The 14771-nt window shown below is 35.5% G+C and overlaps 1 protein-coding gene across 1 annotated transcript in view; it reads left to right on the top strand.

The window, feature by feature from the left end:
- LOC106644315 (uncharacterized) overlaps positions 1-14771 on the top strand; it is a 54659-nt gene that overhangs the window by 20417 nt on the left and 19471 nt on the right. The window contains exons 2-3 of the mRNA XM_014359763.2: positions 8406-8456; positions 12717-12971. Coding sequence (XP_014215249.2) covers positions 12729-12971 — 243 coding nt within the window. The 5' untranslated portion in view covers positions 8406-8456; positions 12717-12728. The remainder of the gene's footprint in view (positions 1-8405; positions 8457-12716; positions 12972-14771) is intronic.

The following is a 14771-nucleotide window of genomic DNA, read 5'->3' as shown; positions in this document are numbered from 1 at the left end:
TATCAATTTAAAAAGCCTTGAAATAATAAAAAAACGAAACAAAAAAACACGAGAAAAATATTTCCAACGCCTGTCGAGGATGTGTCGAAAAAGTTTCGGTTGCACTCAAATAAATTTTCACCCTCAAATTCATACACGATTCGGGCAAAGCTCTTTTTTCCCGGCCGAATGCAATCCGATATTTCAATTTAATCAAAGAGTCAAAGTAAATTGCTCTGGACCGTAAAAAAAACCAAAAAGTATTGATTGGCGGGGATAGTAACACTCGGGTGGTAAAAAATTCTTTGATAAAACGCAAATTCCAATCAAGTAATTTGATATTTGTGGACGATCTCCAATCAACAGAGTACTAGAAGGACGTGGAGTTGGAAAATTTGCTCCTACAAGCCGAAAGGAGAAGAAGCGCCGAAATCACTTTGTCGTGCGAAACTTTTAACGACCGAGCGCCCAGATTAATGGGACCCACGGGAGCCCCACCGTGTCAGGGGGAGGGGCACCTCAGTGTAGCGATACCCAAGTGCACACGGCTCATGTATCCTTCCCCCGATTAATAATGCATGCGTCTTTCCGCTTTGACGCGAGTATCTAGCAGGCGAATTTATCCTGTTACCGTCACAAGCGCGCGTATCGACGAGCCGCTTCCATCAAATTTGCACTTTGACCTTTTGCCCAACACGAGGGGGCGCGTGGGCTCGTACACGCGCCTTGTTGAGCATGTGAAATATTCAAACAATGCCCTTCATCGTACTACTTTCAGCGTATCCTTTTTTCTGTTGGATTAAGGATATTACTGCGTTAAAAGGAGAAGGAACATTTGTATTGAACGTTGGACGGTGAATTTTTTTCTTCCTGTTGGAGGAAAGGAAATTATGAGTCTTTACCCAAGTACTGGAAAAAAAATGAAATTTGAATGGAGACAAAAAATCTTATGAGCGAGCTAAATCTTGCCTTTGTCTCGATGTATCTCTTCCTTTCATCTGCCATCCTCATTGTTTATGGAAAAGGTAAGAAAAAAGTGAAGCGTCTCTATTAATTATCTTTAACCATAGTGACTTCAATACATCTTTAATTTTAAATTTACCACAGTAATTTTCGTGATTACCATTTGTAATTAGATAGAAGGCACGGGTAACTGCAGCTGATGCCCATATACTACAAACTTTTTTTTTATCTATTCCCATTTGGTATTTATTTATCCATTTTACTTTGTACCTTACATATCATAGAAAGCAACTTTTTAATCCATGAACCGTTTTCTTGGTCAACAGTACCAATCACAGTATAATATCTACCATTACAAATAGAGCAAAAAACTTTCTTCGTCAGTCAACTCATGTTAACGCAGTTTGAGTCAATTCAAAGAATACCTTATTCACAAGTTTAAAAGTGGGATTTTCATACAACGTATAGTTGAAACTGATGGCGCTATTATTTTAAAGACTTGAGAACATGAGTTATGGTTTTGTATGGATTTCGAGCAGTAGTTCTCTCGTGGAATCTGTGGGTCTGTTTGCTTATCGTGGAATACCTTTCACCGAGATCGGCTGCAATGTCCTAATGGATAAGTTAATCTCTCCCAATTACAATGTATAATTTTCGCCATCAAAGATTATTGTCCTCACAGCAAAAAGTAGAAGAATATTGTTACTAGGAATATTGGTACTTTTTGAGTGTTTTTTTTTCAATTGTCAGTGATTTCGGCATTAATACCACATTGTTTATGTTCAACTTTTTTTGGTTCTTACCACTAAAAATTTATCGAAATCTCAGTCTTAACTATACCATATAGTAAAAGAGTTATTTTTCACGATTTTTTATAACAAACCATTTAAAAGATGAAAAATTTGTTTGATTAATATTCTATTTAGAGGGAACCAAAAGTCTTGAAGCTTTACGTAAATTTATTTAGTCATTTATTGACCTACATAAGCACAGAATTAGCATATCCTGCTGTCGTCAGATTCATAGTATTACAAATAAACACAGAATGATAATGTGATGATAATTGAAACAAATTATATAATCAGTATCTAGCAGTGAAATTGTAATAAACCCATGGCATTCAAGTTACACAATCATATTTTGGTTGGAGGTTTTAACTGAAAGGTAAATGCTGATGGACAACTAAATTTTTTTCTTATTTCAGCTTTGCTTTATTGTATGATTTTAATACGGCAGGTAGTTTGAAGATTTACCATTTTTATAAAGTTTACCATTAAGTATTTGAAATTATAATTAGCTTTGCACTCCTCGAATATTTTGAAACAAACAGATCTTGTAGTAGTAAAGAGAAATATTTTTACTTGTTTCGTGGAATTTTAAATTTTGCGCATAAACAGAAAGCTCCATCATTAACTTTCGAAAAACTATAAACATGAACAGTAATATGGTATTAATAAATGGGAATCTGTCATATGCCAAAGTTGAAACAGAGAGTTACGATAAGTATTTTATTTTCAAAATATATTCTAACCATAGGCGTCTAACTGTTCCGTCGATATACAATGCTTTTCACAGTAAAAATAAAATGGTAGGGGAGAAAAAGAAAACAGTATAAGAATATGTCTTGTTCACGATTATTCGCATCAGGATTCTTCATAATAATAGAGTCACCACACTGATGGGAAACAAATGATAATAATTAGAGAGAAATTTCAGAATAAATTTTACCATTCTACACAGGAAAATCGAATGCAAGCTGTTAAAAAAAAAAAAGAAAAGTTATTATTTTTAACAGTAAAAATTATTGTTTGAACAGTTACAATTATGGTTTCAAAAAGTAAAAATAATGGTTAGAAAAGTAAAAATTTATATGTGGGAAAGTAAAATTCATCAACCGATCCTTTTGAGGTTTACTGTTCCAGCATAATAATTGTTACTGTTCTAATTGTATACTTTTGTTATTCTTTCCGAACCATAATTTTAACTGCTTAAACAACAATCTTTACTACTGAAAATAATAATATTATCCTTTTTTGCCAACTTGAATCTAATTTACTGCTGCGCGGAATGGTAATTTTTGCTAGAGTAATTTTTATAACTGTTTCCTCTTGGTGCAGTTTTAGCCAAAAAAACTGATGTCAGCGATAGATCCTGTATCGTTTTCTTGCTTAGTCGAGTAAGTAGTCACTGATGGTCCAAATACGATTGCGACGAAAACAAAAACGAAGAAACCAAAATGTGTCCTCCGAAATCACTCGATTACTTGGTTGTGAGGAACAAAAATTAAATTTCGCCAGCTCTATGCACACATTCTCGAGTTGTTCAGCACCAAAGTCCAATCAGGCCACGTAACGTTGCAGCCCGAATATCCTCTAAATTCCAAAAACTGACGTTCACTTCGCGATCACGCACCCGTTGGTTTTTGCATTGCATACGCATCGCGAATTCCCAGCTCCGGAAACAGAAAATCGCGTAAAATAAATCGCAATGCAGCCCTTCGCAAAGAAAAAAAAAAAAAGAAAAGAAAAAGAGGTCACAGCTAGCGGAGAAAACGAGAAATATATATATCCCACCCAGAGAGCCAAGCCCGCTCAGGAAGCATAAGCCAGAAGGAAGGGAAGCCGGTCACGCGCGGGGGCAGATTGAAAAGGAAGCCGAGGCGGAAAGCACCCCGGCGATGCGTAAGGGAAATTCATTTTCCTCCGACGGAGCCTCGTCTTCGTCTCTGCCTCTTTGCATGCACGCGCGCAAATATGTATATACATATATACATGTGGGAGTATGGATTTTCGAGGTTGCATCAGGGCCTCGAGACGTGTATACGTGCACAGCTGCTGCGCGTGGATTTATTCAAGAGATCTGCGCCCGGATACACGAGAGAGGCGGACTCTGCTTCGATTTTTCTCGAGTCCCGACAGCACCCGCGGGAAGGCAGATGCTGAACGTCGTCCCCCTCCCTCTATCTTGTCACCGATTTATCCTGACCCCTCGTTTACATACGTTAACTGCCTCAACGCTCTTCTACCTATAATATATATACACGCACACACACACGTTTTGGCACTTTTAGTCTCTTCCCGCGTTTCAGAGGATGCATCCAGAAAGGGTGTATACTCGAGCTGGTATTTGGATTGGCCACCGCCTTGGGTGCTTCTCCTTTTGCCAGGGCTATGGTTTTACCGGACGCTTCTTCGACTGAAAGCTTATACAGCTCACTCCTGCGGCTACTGGGCCTTTTTCAATAGGAATTGGGTGATAGTCTCCCGCCAAAGAACATTCGTTCTAGAAGCAAATTGGGGTAATTCCACGTGAACGTCATGAATGTGCAATGACAAAAATTGATAAAACTATAAGTCAGTGTATAAATTCAGTGATTATAGTCACCAAAACGATTTGGGAAAATCTAAACTCTACTAGTTGGAATAGTTCAACTCCACTGAAAAAATAAGGTCCACTAACTCTGCAGTGAAATGTTTGTATAATGTTGCGATTATTATGTTTTTTCATGTAACATTTCTGCAAAGGTATGGTAATATCCAACGTACATTTATGTAAAATAGATACATAAAATCATTCACTCTCTCTAAACTGGAAATAGCGAGAATCCACCATCTCAAAGTACATATATTCAAATGTGGGGAAACAGTAGGGGCATCTCACTTTTCGACGAGTGAAAACGGATGCCATTTGGCAACTAATATTTTCGTTGAAAAAAACTTTACAATTTGGAATGAGGAATACTTTTACCGACCAAAAGTCAAAGTGTCCATTATGTCCTTGGATGCGCACTTGTACCAGTTTTTAGAACTATTTCGAGTGAATAGAGCAAGTACATAAGACAACATAAGGTCACTCAGAGCGGGACTAAATGATCCTCTACTTCTAGTGATGTATGGTGCAAGACGCATCTCGCAAAGTCCTCGAAACTATCGAGCGTATCTACGTACCTATATAAAAGACGTCTGGAATCGGTAGTGTATAAGAGAGTCTCACGTATGAGTCTGCATCTCGCTTCCGGCTGTGCATAAAGCATGAGGCGTAAGGTCGAAAAGGCGCGATGGCCATTTCTTTCCGTCGGGACTTTGTGATGGAAAAAAGTGTTCAGCGTCGATACAGTACCGTTAAATCGTGCCATTCGCTCTTAGCTGGGCTGCCGCGAAAAGGTTGGAATCGAAACATCTATGTACACCCGACCGACGAAAGTTAGCAAGACGGAAAAATGTAGGGGTAAATAGCGCGGTAAATTGAAGAGATAACGCGTGGGCTGAGTATACATATATGGGGAGCGTGTGCAAACACATTTTAAGGCTCACGTGTTCGAGCGCCGTTTCGTTCCCACCGTACGCTGTGGCGGCCGCATGCATGGAAAATGCCGTGTCTGAAATCTTAATGTTGGCTTGTGAATGATCGTGCAACAATTTATGCCTCGGCGTTGCAGCTGCGGGCGTAAAAAATGTGGTAGATTGCTCGGGTGGGGAAAGGGGCACGGAGGGGGTTTAATTTATTTTCATTTATACGCGTTTCCCGGTAGTCGTCGGGTCGTTTGGTCAGGCGAAATATGTGCGTACCTGAGTGTATGAATTTGTTCAAAGGGATTATCGGGCGAAAGAAAATGTATTCACGATACAACGTAATTATTATGGTTATTTATATACTGAGAGAAGGACTTGTTAGTAATTAACTTCATATGTTAACTATTAACTTACGTATGATATGTATTCCACGTGGTGCCATCTGATGTAACGCAGGTTCAACGTGAATATGGCAAGTTAACTATTAACATGCCGTCTGTGTCAGTTGAAATTTAAAAAGTCATAAAGAACATGTAAACCAATTTTCTATTAGCATACTTGTACGTCGATAGTAAACAAATCCTTCTCTCAGTGTACGTAACAAGTGCGGAAAAGACGATTTTCTGCTCGAGTTGTGATCGACGCGCACAAGTATAGGCCAAGTCGATGGGAACAAATTGCTAGTTGATCGCACGGTATGGTTTACTATCACCGGCTAGGAATGTGAGTCAATCACACGAGCTACGTACATATTTTTCTAAGGCTTATGCACCTTTAATTATTCATATACATACGAGTAAATATTAAATATAATTAATTTTTCGCCATACTCTTATAAATAGACGTTTCTTCCCTGATTTTAGGGACGAAAGCGCAACATTTCTCTCAGGTAAAAACTCCTACTCTCTGCTTGTAGAAACGTTTTTTGCCACAATCTGTGTCTTTTAAAATACTGTTTTAATAGGTAGAGAAATCGTGAAAAAAGCATCATAGTTTGATAATGGAAAGTGAAAAATCGTATTATGGTACAAAATCGTACATGCATAAGAGGTGAAAATTATTATGTTTTTTCAATCTTAAGCACTGTCAGAAAAATTTCTCGTATATTTGTGAGAAAACTTAATTTTTCAGAGTATCAGTTTGCAACTTTCTTTATAAGAAAGCAAAAAGTGAGCTGTTTATAATCATACAATAAGCTATAGAAGAATGTAGTTTTAGCTAAAAATAAATTGTTTCATTTCGCATACAGGAAAATTTTTTTTTATTCCAATCCCCACAAAAACTTACATACATATCTATATATACACATGCCACAAATAACTTTGCCTGCTCTTTGGTTTGGAAAATTCGAAACTCGTCCCAACGTCCTGAGCAATAGAATATGGTTGTTACGGACAAACGAGCACATGGCAAAAAACGCTTCAATGAACGACAAATGACTTTTAGCAATGCACAGCTACAAATACGTAGGGCCAGCATGTATAGGTGACTCGCTCGCGCTCAAAGCATACCAAACCAATATACCTACTGGCATCACCTACGTATTTGTGCAAAAAAGTACCGTGTTAGTGTATATGGAAAAAAGAGGCTTTACATGTATATAAAAAACGTAAGTGGGTGGCAAGAGCTGTATATGCACCCACACACACACACACACACACTTTATTTCCTCCGCCTGTTGCACCACACCCGGAAATCGATCCTAAGCTCTTGGCTCTATATTTCTTTTTCTTCACCCTCTTGCTCCCCTTGACTTCGATACCTCTACCATACATACTCCTTTCTATAACATGCTACGTATATATACATGTGTGTACATCCACGACCTGTTCATTATTTAGTCGGTCGATCGACGCTACTGAAACCGAATCCATCCTCCTGCGCTCGCATACGGTCTTGTGCCTGCGTACATCCAGTGTTAAATGGCCAATGGTTATTTTTCAGCGTTCGTTCGAGAATCCTTTTTTCATCCTGTACCTTCTTGAAACAAAATAAATTATAATGCTGCAGTGTAGGTAAGAAGCAATACTTTGACTGTTTCTTAATTTTTTTCCCTCGGTCCATAAAATTATTTTTCTGTTGTAGCGAAAATTTCGATAAATAAAACAATTGTTTGAGGTGAAAAAAAAAAGTCTTTTTCGATACAAAATGAGTGTGGGTCTACTTAGTTTTTAAAAACATACAGGCATGTATTTGCGAATTCTTAATTTTATTGGATACAGTAGTAAAGAAGATGAATTTTATTTAAGTAGTGTTTATTGATCCAAAAAAATAAGTTAATACTTAATTGTTAACAGTTAATAAATAACGTGTTTGTTTGAAAATACAAAAGGTTGGTAACAAACATATAAGAACTAAGTATACCTACTTACTACCAATTAATGCACTTTTTACTACTACAGCTAATCGCGAATATTTGTACATAATCGGGGCTGGTTGATACTGGCTGTTTGGCGTTTTAAAAACTGTACGTAAATGTTTAAAATTTTTTTTGTTGTCCAGTATTTCAAAAGTAATGTATAGTGACGTTATAAATACGTAGAAACTTCCCACGGGATTTAGAAGCAGTTTATAAAAAATTTTTCTCGCAAAACACGGAAAAGTGTCATTTTTGGTCATTTTTTCCGTATATTTATAACTAACGTTTTAACTAATAATGCGAGTTGAAATTTCAACAACAATAAAAGTATCGTATAGCCTTTAATGTTCACACTCAGCAAGATCAGATGTAAACTTTTCGCGAACCACTAAGGAAAACTTGAAAAAGTATTTTCCAAAAATGTTCATTAAAAATAGTTACACAGTATAGGAACATTTTTAATCGTCCCATTAAATAAACAAGCTGCTGTTGTTGTCACCAAAACTAAAGTATCTCACCATTTCGTTAAAAATGTTTGGAAAAAAGGCATCTATTTGGAACTTGTCTTAAGATTCGTTAGAGTTGCTAATGGCCAAAGATAAGTTGTACTACGTTGGCCTGATTCACGTAGGTAAAAGATAATACCGTATAATGATGGTCATTAAATATGAAATTATGTGTTATCAAAAAAAATGTACATAGTTTTTTTTTTTTTTTATCGTTTCTAAATGACTAAATAGAAACAACTCTACGTATAAGTTACACGAATACATGGTGTCGCTACCATCGGACTCTTAATTTTCTGATTACAGAACAGTCTACCACCTCCATGCACGGTGGTTCGCCCGTCTCGGACGCTCTGAGTAAGTAAAGCTAAATAAAGTATACTTCGTTGCTTGTACTATTACCAATTTTTTTTCTACTCCTTTGCAGTGCAATCCCTTGTTTTATAAAATCCTAAAGTCCATCCTGTACCCACCAATCTCACGTTAGGTTTAAAAGGGTATCTTCAATACGTATGTATACGTTAGGAGCATGGATAATAAGTGGCATGATATTTTAAGTGGGGGATGATATAATTGAAGGTTACATGATGACCACCGGTTATTTTGATTGGAGAAGGTGACTTTATTATATTTAGATGACGTGACCCCGTTCCGTAATCCTCCAAAAGAAATTTGTTTGTCCACGATTTACTTGTTATACTTATAGTGTTAACATTTCGATGCATCTCACTTGTAAATCATGATTTGAAAATGGTTCTTTACAACTGTGAATTAACTTGTTGTCCGATAAACGTTTAGTATTTTTTCTTCCCCGTTAAGTTTTCACCACTCGTAGTAAGTGTAGTTCGATTTGGTGTCGGGACAATATTTTCCATTTTTTGTTCGATCTGCAATAACGGAAATTCCAGTCAAAAGTCGATTTTACTGGTTGCAGTAGATTTTTACCGATATTTAATTGTATTGAAATGACTTTTTTCTCATCCTTTCTTGCATGCTGATTCATGTATATAAATAAAACAGTCATTACTCTGTTCCAATGGACTTCATCACTGTTTGATTACTTGAAGTGTTCGCTGGAACATGCAATTTTCCGATCACGATGGAAGATTATTATTCTGCCGGGAAAATGGGTGAAAAAAAAAGTCGATACAATCTGATAGCAAACAATGCACGCTTTGACATTTGATACATGCATATCTCGCCGCTCGAACGAATATTTCGTATTTTTAGTGTACACTAGCCATGACTGGGTTCGGAAACCACAAAATTTGTACTCTTGGATTGTTTTATAACAAATGGACATGAAAAATGGTTATAGCTTTGTGATAGTGGTTGTTAACGTGATACTTTCATACTGTCGTATTTTTATTTAACGGTTATGATTTTTCTGAGTATTTTAATGTGATTAGTAATAGTTACGGCATAGCAACGATATCCATTTTCAACATTGCGCGAAAGAGAAATGTATGTCGACATAACAAACACTTACAAACACGCATACGAAAGAAAATGCATAGACGATGCATGAAGGAGGGATAAGAAGTACCCAAAATTGAGAAAGTTACTTTGAAATGACTGATAGTATCGAACAAAGCATTAACGGTTATTACTACGTTTATTTGACTTTTCTATACATCGAGTGTCAGGTTCGTGATTGGACTAAAAAACTGTCTCTAATGACAAAAATATGAATAATATAAAGTAAGTGGATCTGAGATTTGTTTCAGATCCTATTTTGGAATATCACTACACTGACGTCCCATGGAAAAAACTGGTTAAATACGGTCAATGTAAAACTAAAAAAATCAACTAAAAGTAGTTCTATCAAAAGAATTATAATGTTCATTTTATAACAAAAACCATTCATAGGGTAATTTACGCATGATCTCATTAGTTCCCGCAAAGAAAAAATTGATTTTTCAACGGAAAATAGGAAAAACTATATTTTTGACGTTAACTCCCTTCAAGGGACATATCCTTAGGAGTCGTACCCAAATACCGTGGACAGTTTTAGGGGGAAAGGGGTTTGGTTGAATCATACGAATGTTTACGCTGGAGAAAGGGGGTAGGTAAGAAGTTTGTGAGTGACAAAACACTCTTTTTTTATTCTGAAATATTAGCTTTTAAATTATTTTTACCTAATAGTTGACGTACAAACATTTTTTTTTTATTTAATGTTGCTCTCTTGGAGTCCCACTATGATTTTTGTTGATTAAGGCATTTTTCGACAACATTGTTGAATATGCTTATATATAATATTTATACTTATCATGACTAACGTTGCTTCGCTTCGTTTGAAAAAAGTCATTTAAATATGGTAAAAATTTATAATAATTCGATATTCAATAGTAAATAATCAATAAATATCATATTTACAATCTTTTTTCGAAATTGTAGAATGAAAAAGTAAGTCAACTTAACTTTAGGGAGAAGGGTTTAATTCTGATTTATATAAAGTTTACAGATTAGAGGAGAGAGGGGGGTCGAAAAATCGAAAAAACCGTCCACGGCATTTGGGACCCCTTAACTGAAATCCTTGCACTGATACATGCTCAAGCTTACACTTTTTCCAAAACTTTACTTGTGTATGCATCAATTTTAAAAGTGTTATATATAAATATTTACTGTACACCTTACATATTTGTGATAAAAACGTATTATGCTTATGCATAATCTTTTTACAAAGTTTCTGCCACATTTATGGAACAGCTCAACTGGAAAAAAACCGCGCATAAAAATTTCTGATATTTCATATTACGTATAAATATAATTAACAGTATAAATCATCGCAATAAACAAATTTTTTAGTACATTGATCAAAAATAAACTATTAGAAAGTATTTTTGTATCGATGAAACTATAAAAAAAAAATGAAAATGGTAAAATATGAAAGAAACGTATATAAAAATGATAAGACATTAAATAAAAGGAACTGTATTTAGAGTAACATAAAAATATCTGTGGCACTTTTCCATTAATTTAAAGCATAATCTTTCCTGCAGAAATCCTATTTAAAGTAAGAAATTGATCAAATTCTGTACTCGTGTCAGTCAATTCTATCTTCTGTCAGTCAAACGAATTATAATAAGTATTTCTGTACACATCCTGATCTTGTTTTAATATTTGGAGAAATCGATTTTACCACCGTGTAGACAAAATTAGAGATAATTTTTTTGAATTTAGCCAATGTTGTCTTGCAATTAAAAATAATAATAACAGTAGCCCTGTTAAAATTTTATATTTTTCTGTAGCATAGTGTGCCATCAGTTCAAAAGTAAAGCCAGTATTTTTTTTTATTTACCTAATTTTAATTTAATTTTAAAGATTAACTAACTATCCCATGTTGCTATATGTTGCTCAGCAAAAGTTAGGTGTTATTTTCATTTTTCAGTACTTTTTCGCGTAAACTTTTACAGAATTAAAATTCAGTAGTCACAAATAGCCCCAGCTTTATCAAATCAGAATTAATCATGGTAGTATACATTTGAGAAATTCTATAAAAAAAAATCTAAAAACCTCATACATTCCGAGATGACGTGGATTATTACTATTATATCTCTATGGGATAATCCCACATAATTATTTGTGTTTCAAATTCTGAAAAACGAATGTTTATATACATGGTTAAACAAACAAATTTAGATTCATACTTTACTAATCCACTGCGGTAGAGGTATTATTAAATCTCGTACTTAAATATTTCTGTCCAGGCGAATCCGTCCATAAATGTATGTAACCAATTAAACCACCAAAAAAAAATTAATATTTAAAAGCATGATCAACTTGTTATTTTTCAATGAGTTGATCAATTTTCAATTCAGTATCAGAAAAACTAAGCGTGTCCGAACGATGTATATGTGTTACAAAAAAAATTTTTTTTTCCTCCAAATATTTCGATTACACCACAGAATAGAAACTTAAAAATTATCCAGTAAATAATCGATACTTTACAAAAATAATGGAGTATTTTTTAAAGAATCGAGTTAGTTTCGCAGATCCAACCTTTGATACTCTTAACTTAAAATTACATTTGGGATGTAGGGCTTAATGATACAGGAACGTAAATACCGACAAGCTTGTAGTATTAACTGAATTGTTATCTTGTCGTCCAAAGGTATTCTTTATAAGGCCTTTAACAAAAATTATTTGCAAAAGATATACAAAGCCTCACGTGTTACACCTCTAGATTTGAAGTCCAAAACGAAAGTTAGGTAATCTCAAATTCATTTGACTCATCAAAGTAATACAGTGACTCGATCAGCAAATTAATAGCTATATCAATAAAAGTTACTTTACGACGAATTTCACTGTTAAACGACCAAACACCACAAACACATTGTTCCGCGACAATGCACTTAATCACTCTCAATCGTCCATTCGACAATGGCCATTCGAAGCCCTCCAAGTCGCAAATCAATTCTGCCCAAACCACCGCACGGCGAGCTAACAGGTCCTAAAAGCGTCACCGCTATTCAATGGGCTGCCACCCACTCCCAACCAATCCCACTTAACTCCAAGCTTACTCTACACATTGTACGCTAGAGATTCAATGTAATCCAATGTCACGTTTAACGCACCTTAATTTTTTTGTTTATGTGCGTGTGGATGAAAACGCAGAGTACGAGGAGAATGGGCGGGCGACGGGGTGGCCCGGGCGGGGGCCGTGGCAACGCCAGTGTCCTCAAGGATCGAGCCAACATGTCGTTTATCCTCGTGGTCATGTTTTTCGCCGTATTCGGTGTCATCGTCTTCACGGAGATCTTCTTCATCGACGAAAGACGAGCCGGTACCGGGACCGGTGCTTTGGCTGGCAGGCGTGCTGGGCACCGATTGGTTGCAGCGCCCGACCGGCCTGATTACGAGGAGATCGGGGTGAGTATTTTTTTTTTTCACGCTTTTTTTGCACGTTTTTGTTTATCTTATTTTAGTCCGAAAATATTTACGGAACCGTACCATAATCTATAAGGTACACTATACGCGTAGAATAAAAATTAATATATTATTGGTAAGAAACATCAGTATTTCGTTTAAATAAGGTTTTTTCCAATGTTATTTATTCCTAAATTAAACTGTAATACATATCGGCTGTCTGGTTTGGCTTAGTTGATATTGGCTATCCCTCCATGTGATTTTACTCATCCTATTAAGTAAATTGTTTATTAATTATTTTTCTTCATGTTGATACTAACTAACAAGAATACACAGCCTCTTGTGAAAAATGATCTTCTTTTATAAATTAGACAAGTATTTTCTTTATTAGTCGTAGTAGTAAAAAATTAGACATTATGAGTGCACAATCGATAAAACAAAGCTTGCTCAAGAACTGCGAAACGATCACGACGTACATTTAAGAACTACCAAATTTATGCTAGGATACACTTTGCATACTTCATGTATTCATTTAGTATTCCATTTAGCGCTTTTGAAAGATTTTATTTGGTACTTTCGAAAGGTTTCATTTGGCGCTCACGGCATGTCAAAAAACAGGCTATTTAGTGCTTTTGATATGCAGCCTAATTTTTAGTATATTAAATGATTTATTCACATTTTTTAATTAATTCACTTTTTGAATTTCCTTTCCTACATTGGTAAGTGATTTACCACTTTCTTCCATGTCGCTAGGACTTTCTTCATCAACTGCTTTTTTGTCCTTTCGAGGAGCATACAAAGTTAAGACTTTATCTAAATCAAGCCATGCCTTGGCCTTTTCCAAATCGTATAGGTCGGAGACATTATAAAACGTCTTATTCAAGTTTAAAGGACCATTTTTACCCTTGTTCTGATCTTCCTGTTCTGCCTTAACTATAATGTCCCCACCAACAAGCTGTAAAAATAATAAAGTTAATTTAAGAATAGCAATGTTTTTTTCTATGGAAAAAAACTTAATCATTTTTAATTCAGTAGTTTTTTAAAATGTACTTGACATAATTAAGTAGTGAGCTTGGATGACACTTATTCACTCATTCTTCCATGCCTTAAGCTAACCAAATGGAAAAGTAAAATCAGAACTCACCTTAACAATAATTTCACTTGAGGTGAATTGTGTGCAATCCAGCTGCTCGACAAAGTCGTTCTTAAAAAAAATGGAGTATCACAACGTTTTAACTAACTAAACGAAATACAAAAATTAGTTAAATTTATTAAAATCATACCTTCTTGTCCAGGTCGACTGTAGTACTGGAATCATTAACTTGAAGAAATACAGGTTGACCCAATGTATTGCTGGCAATCATGGATGGACTGCTTTTGTCTTCAGGTAGCTTATAGTGAGGGTACTCATAATCACCAGTTACCAATCCCTCATCTAATGGGTTTTTAGTAGGCTCCATTTTTTTAAATTTATTTGCGTAGATTTGGTAACTTTTTTCGAATTTTTATCAGTGCTTCAACACTTCGAGAAAGTCTAAAAGCCAACTGACGTCGCTTGCACTGATCTAATTCGCTTCGTGCATTAATTTGACATCAACAACTTTTTCCCAGCAGGTGGCGTTGTTTCAAATTGATGCACGAAGCGAATTAGATCAGTGCAAGCCACGTCAGTTAGCTCTTAGACTTTCTCGAAGTGTTGAGGCACCAATAAAAATTTCATGAGAATTTCTAAATCTACGCAAATAAATTTGAAAAATGGAGCTTACTGAAGTGCAAAAAAAGTTTGGAATGACAACTGATGGA

This window comes from Copidosoma floridanum, unplaced genomic scaffold (genome assembly GCF_036245765.1).
Source record: "Copidosoma floridanum isolate Cflo_tuat_1 unplaced genomic scaffold, Cflo_Japanese_pri ptg000011l, whole genome shotgun sequence".
Lineage (NCBI taxonomy): Eukaryota > Metazoa > Arthropoda > Insecta > Hymenoptera > Encyrtidae > Copidosoma > Copidosoma floridanum.
This window is presented reverse-complemented; position numbering and strand designations above follow the sequence as displayed.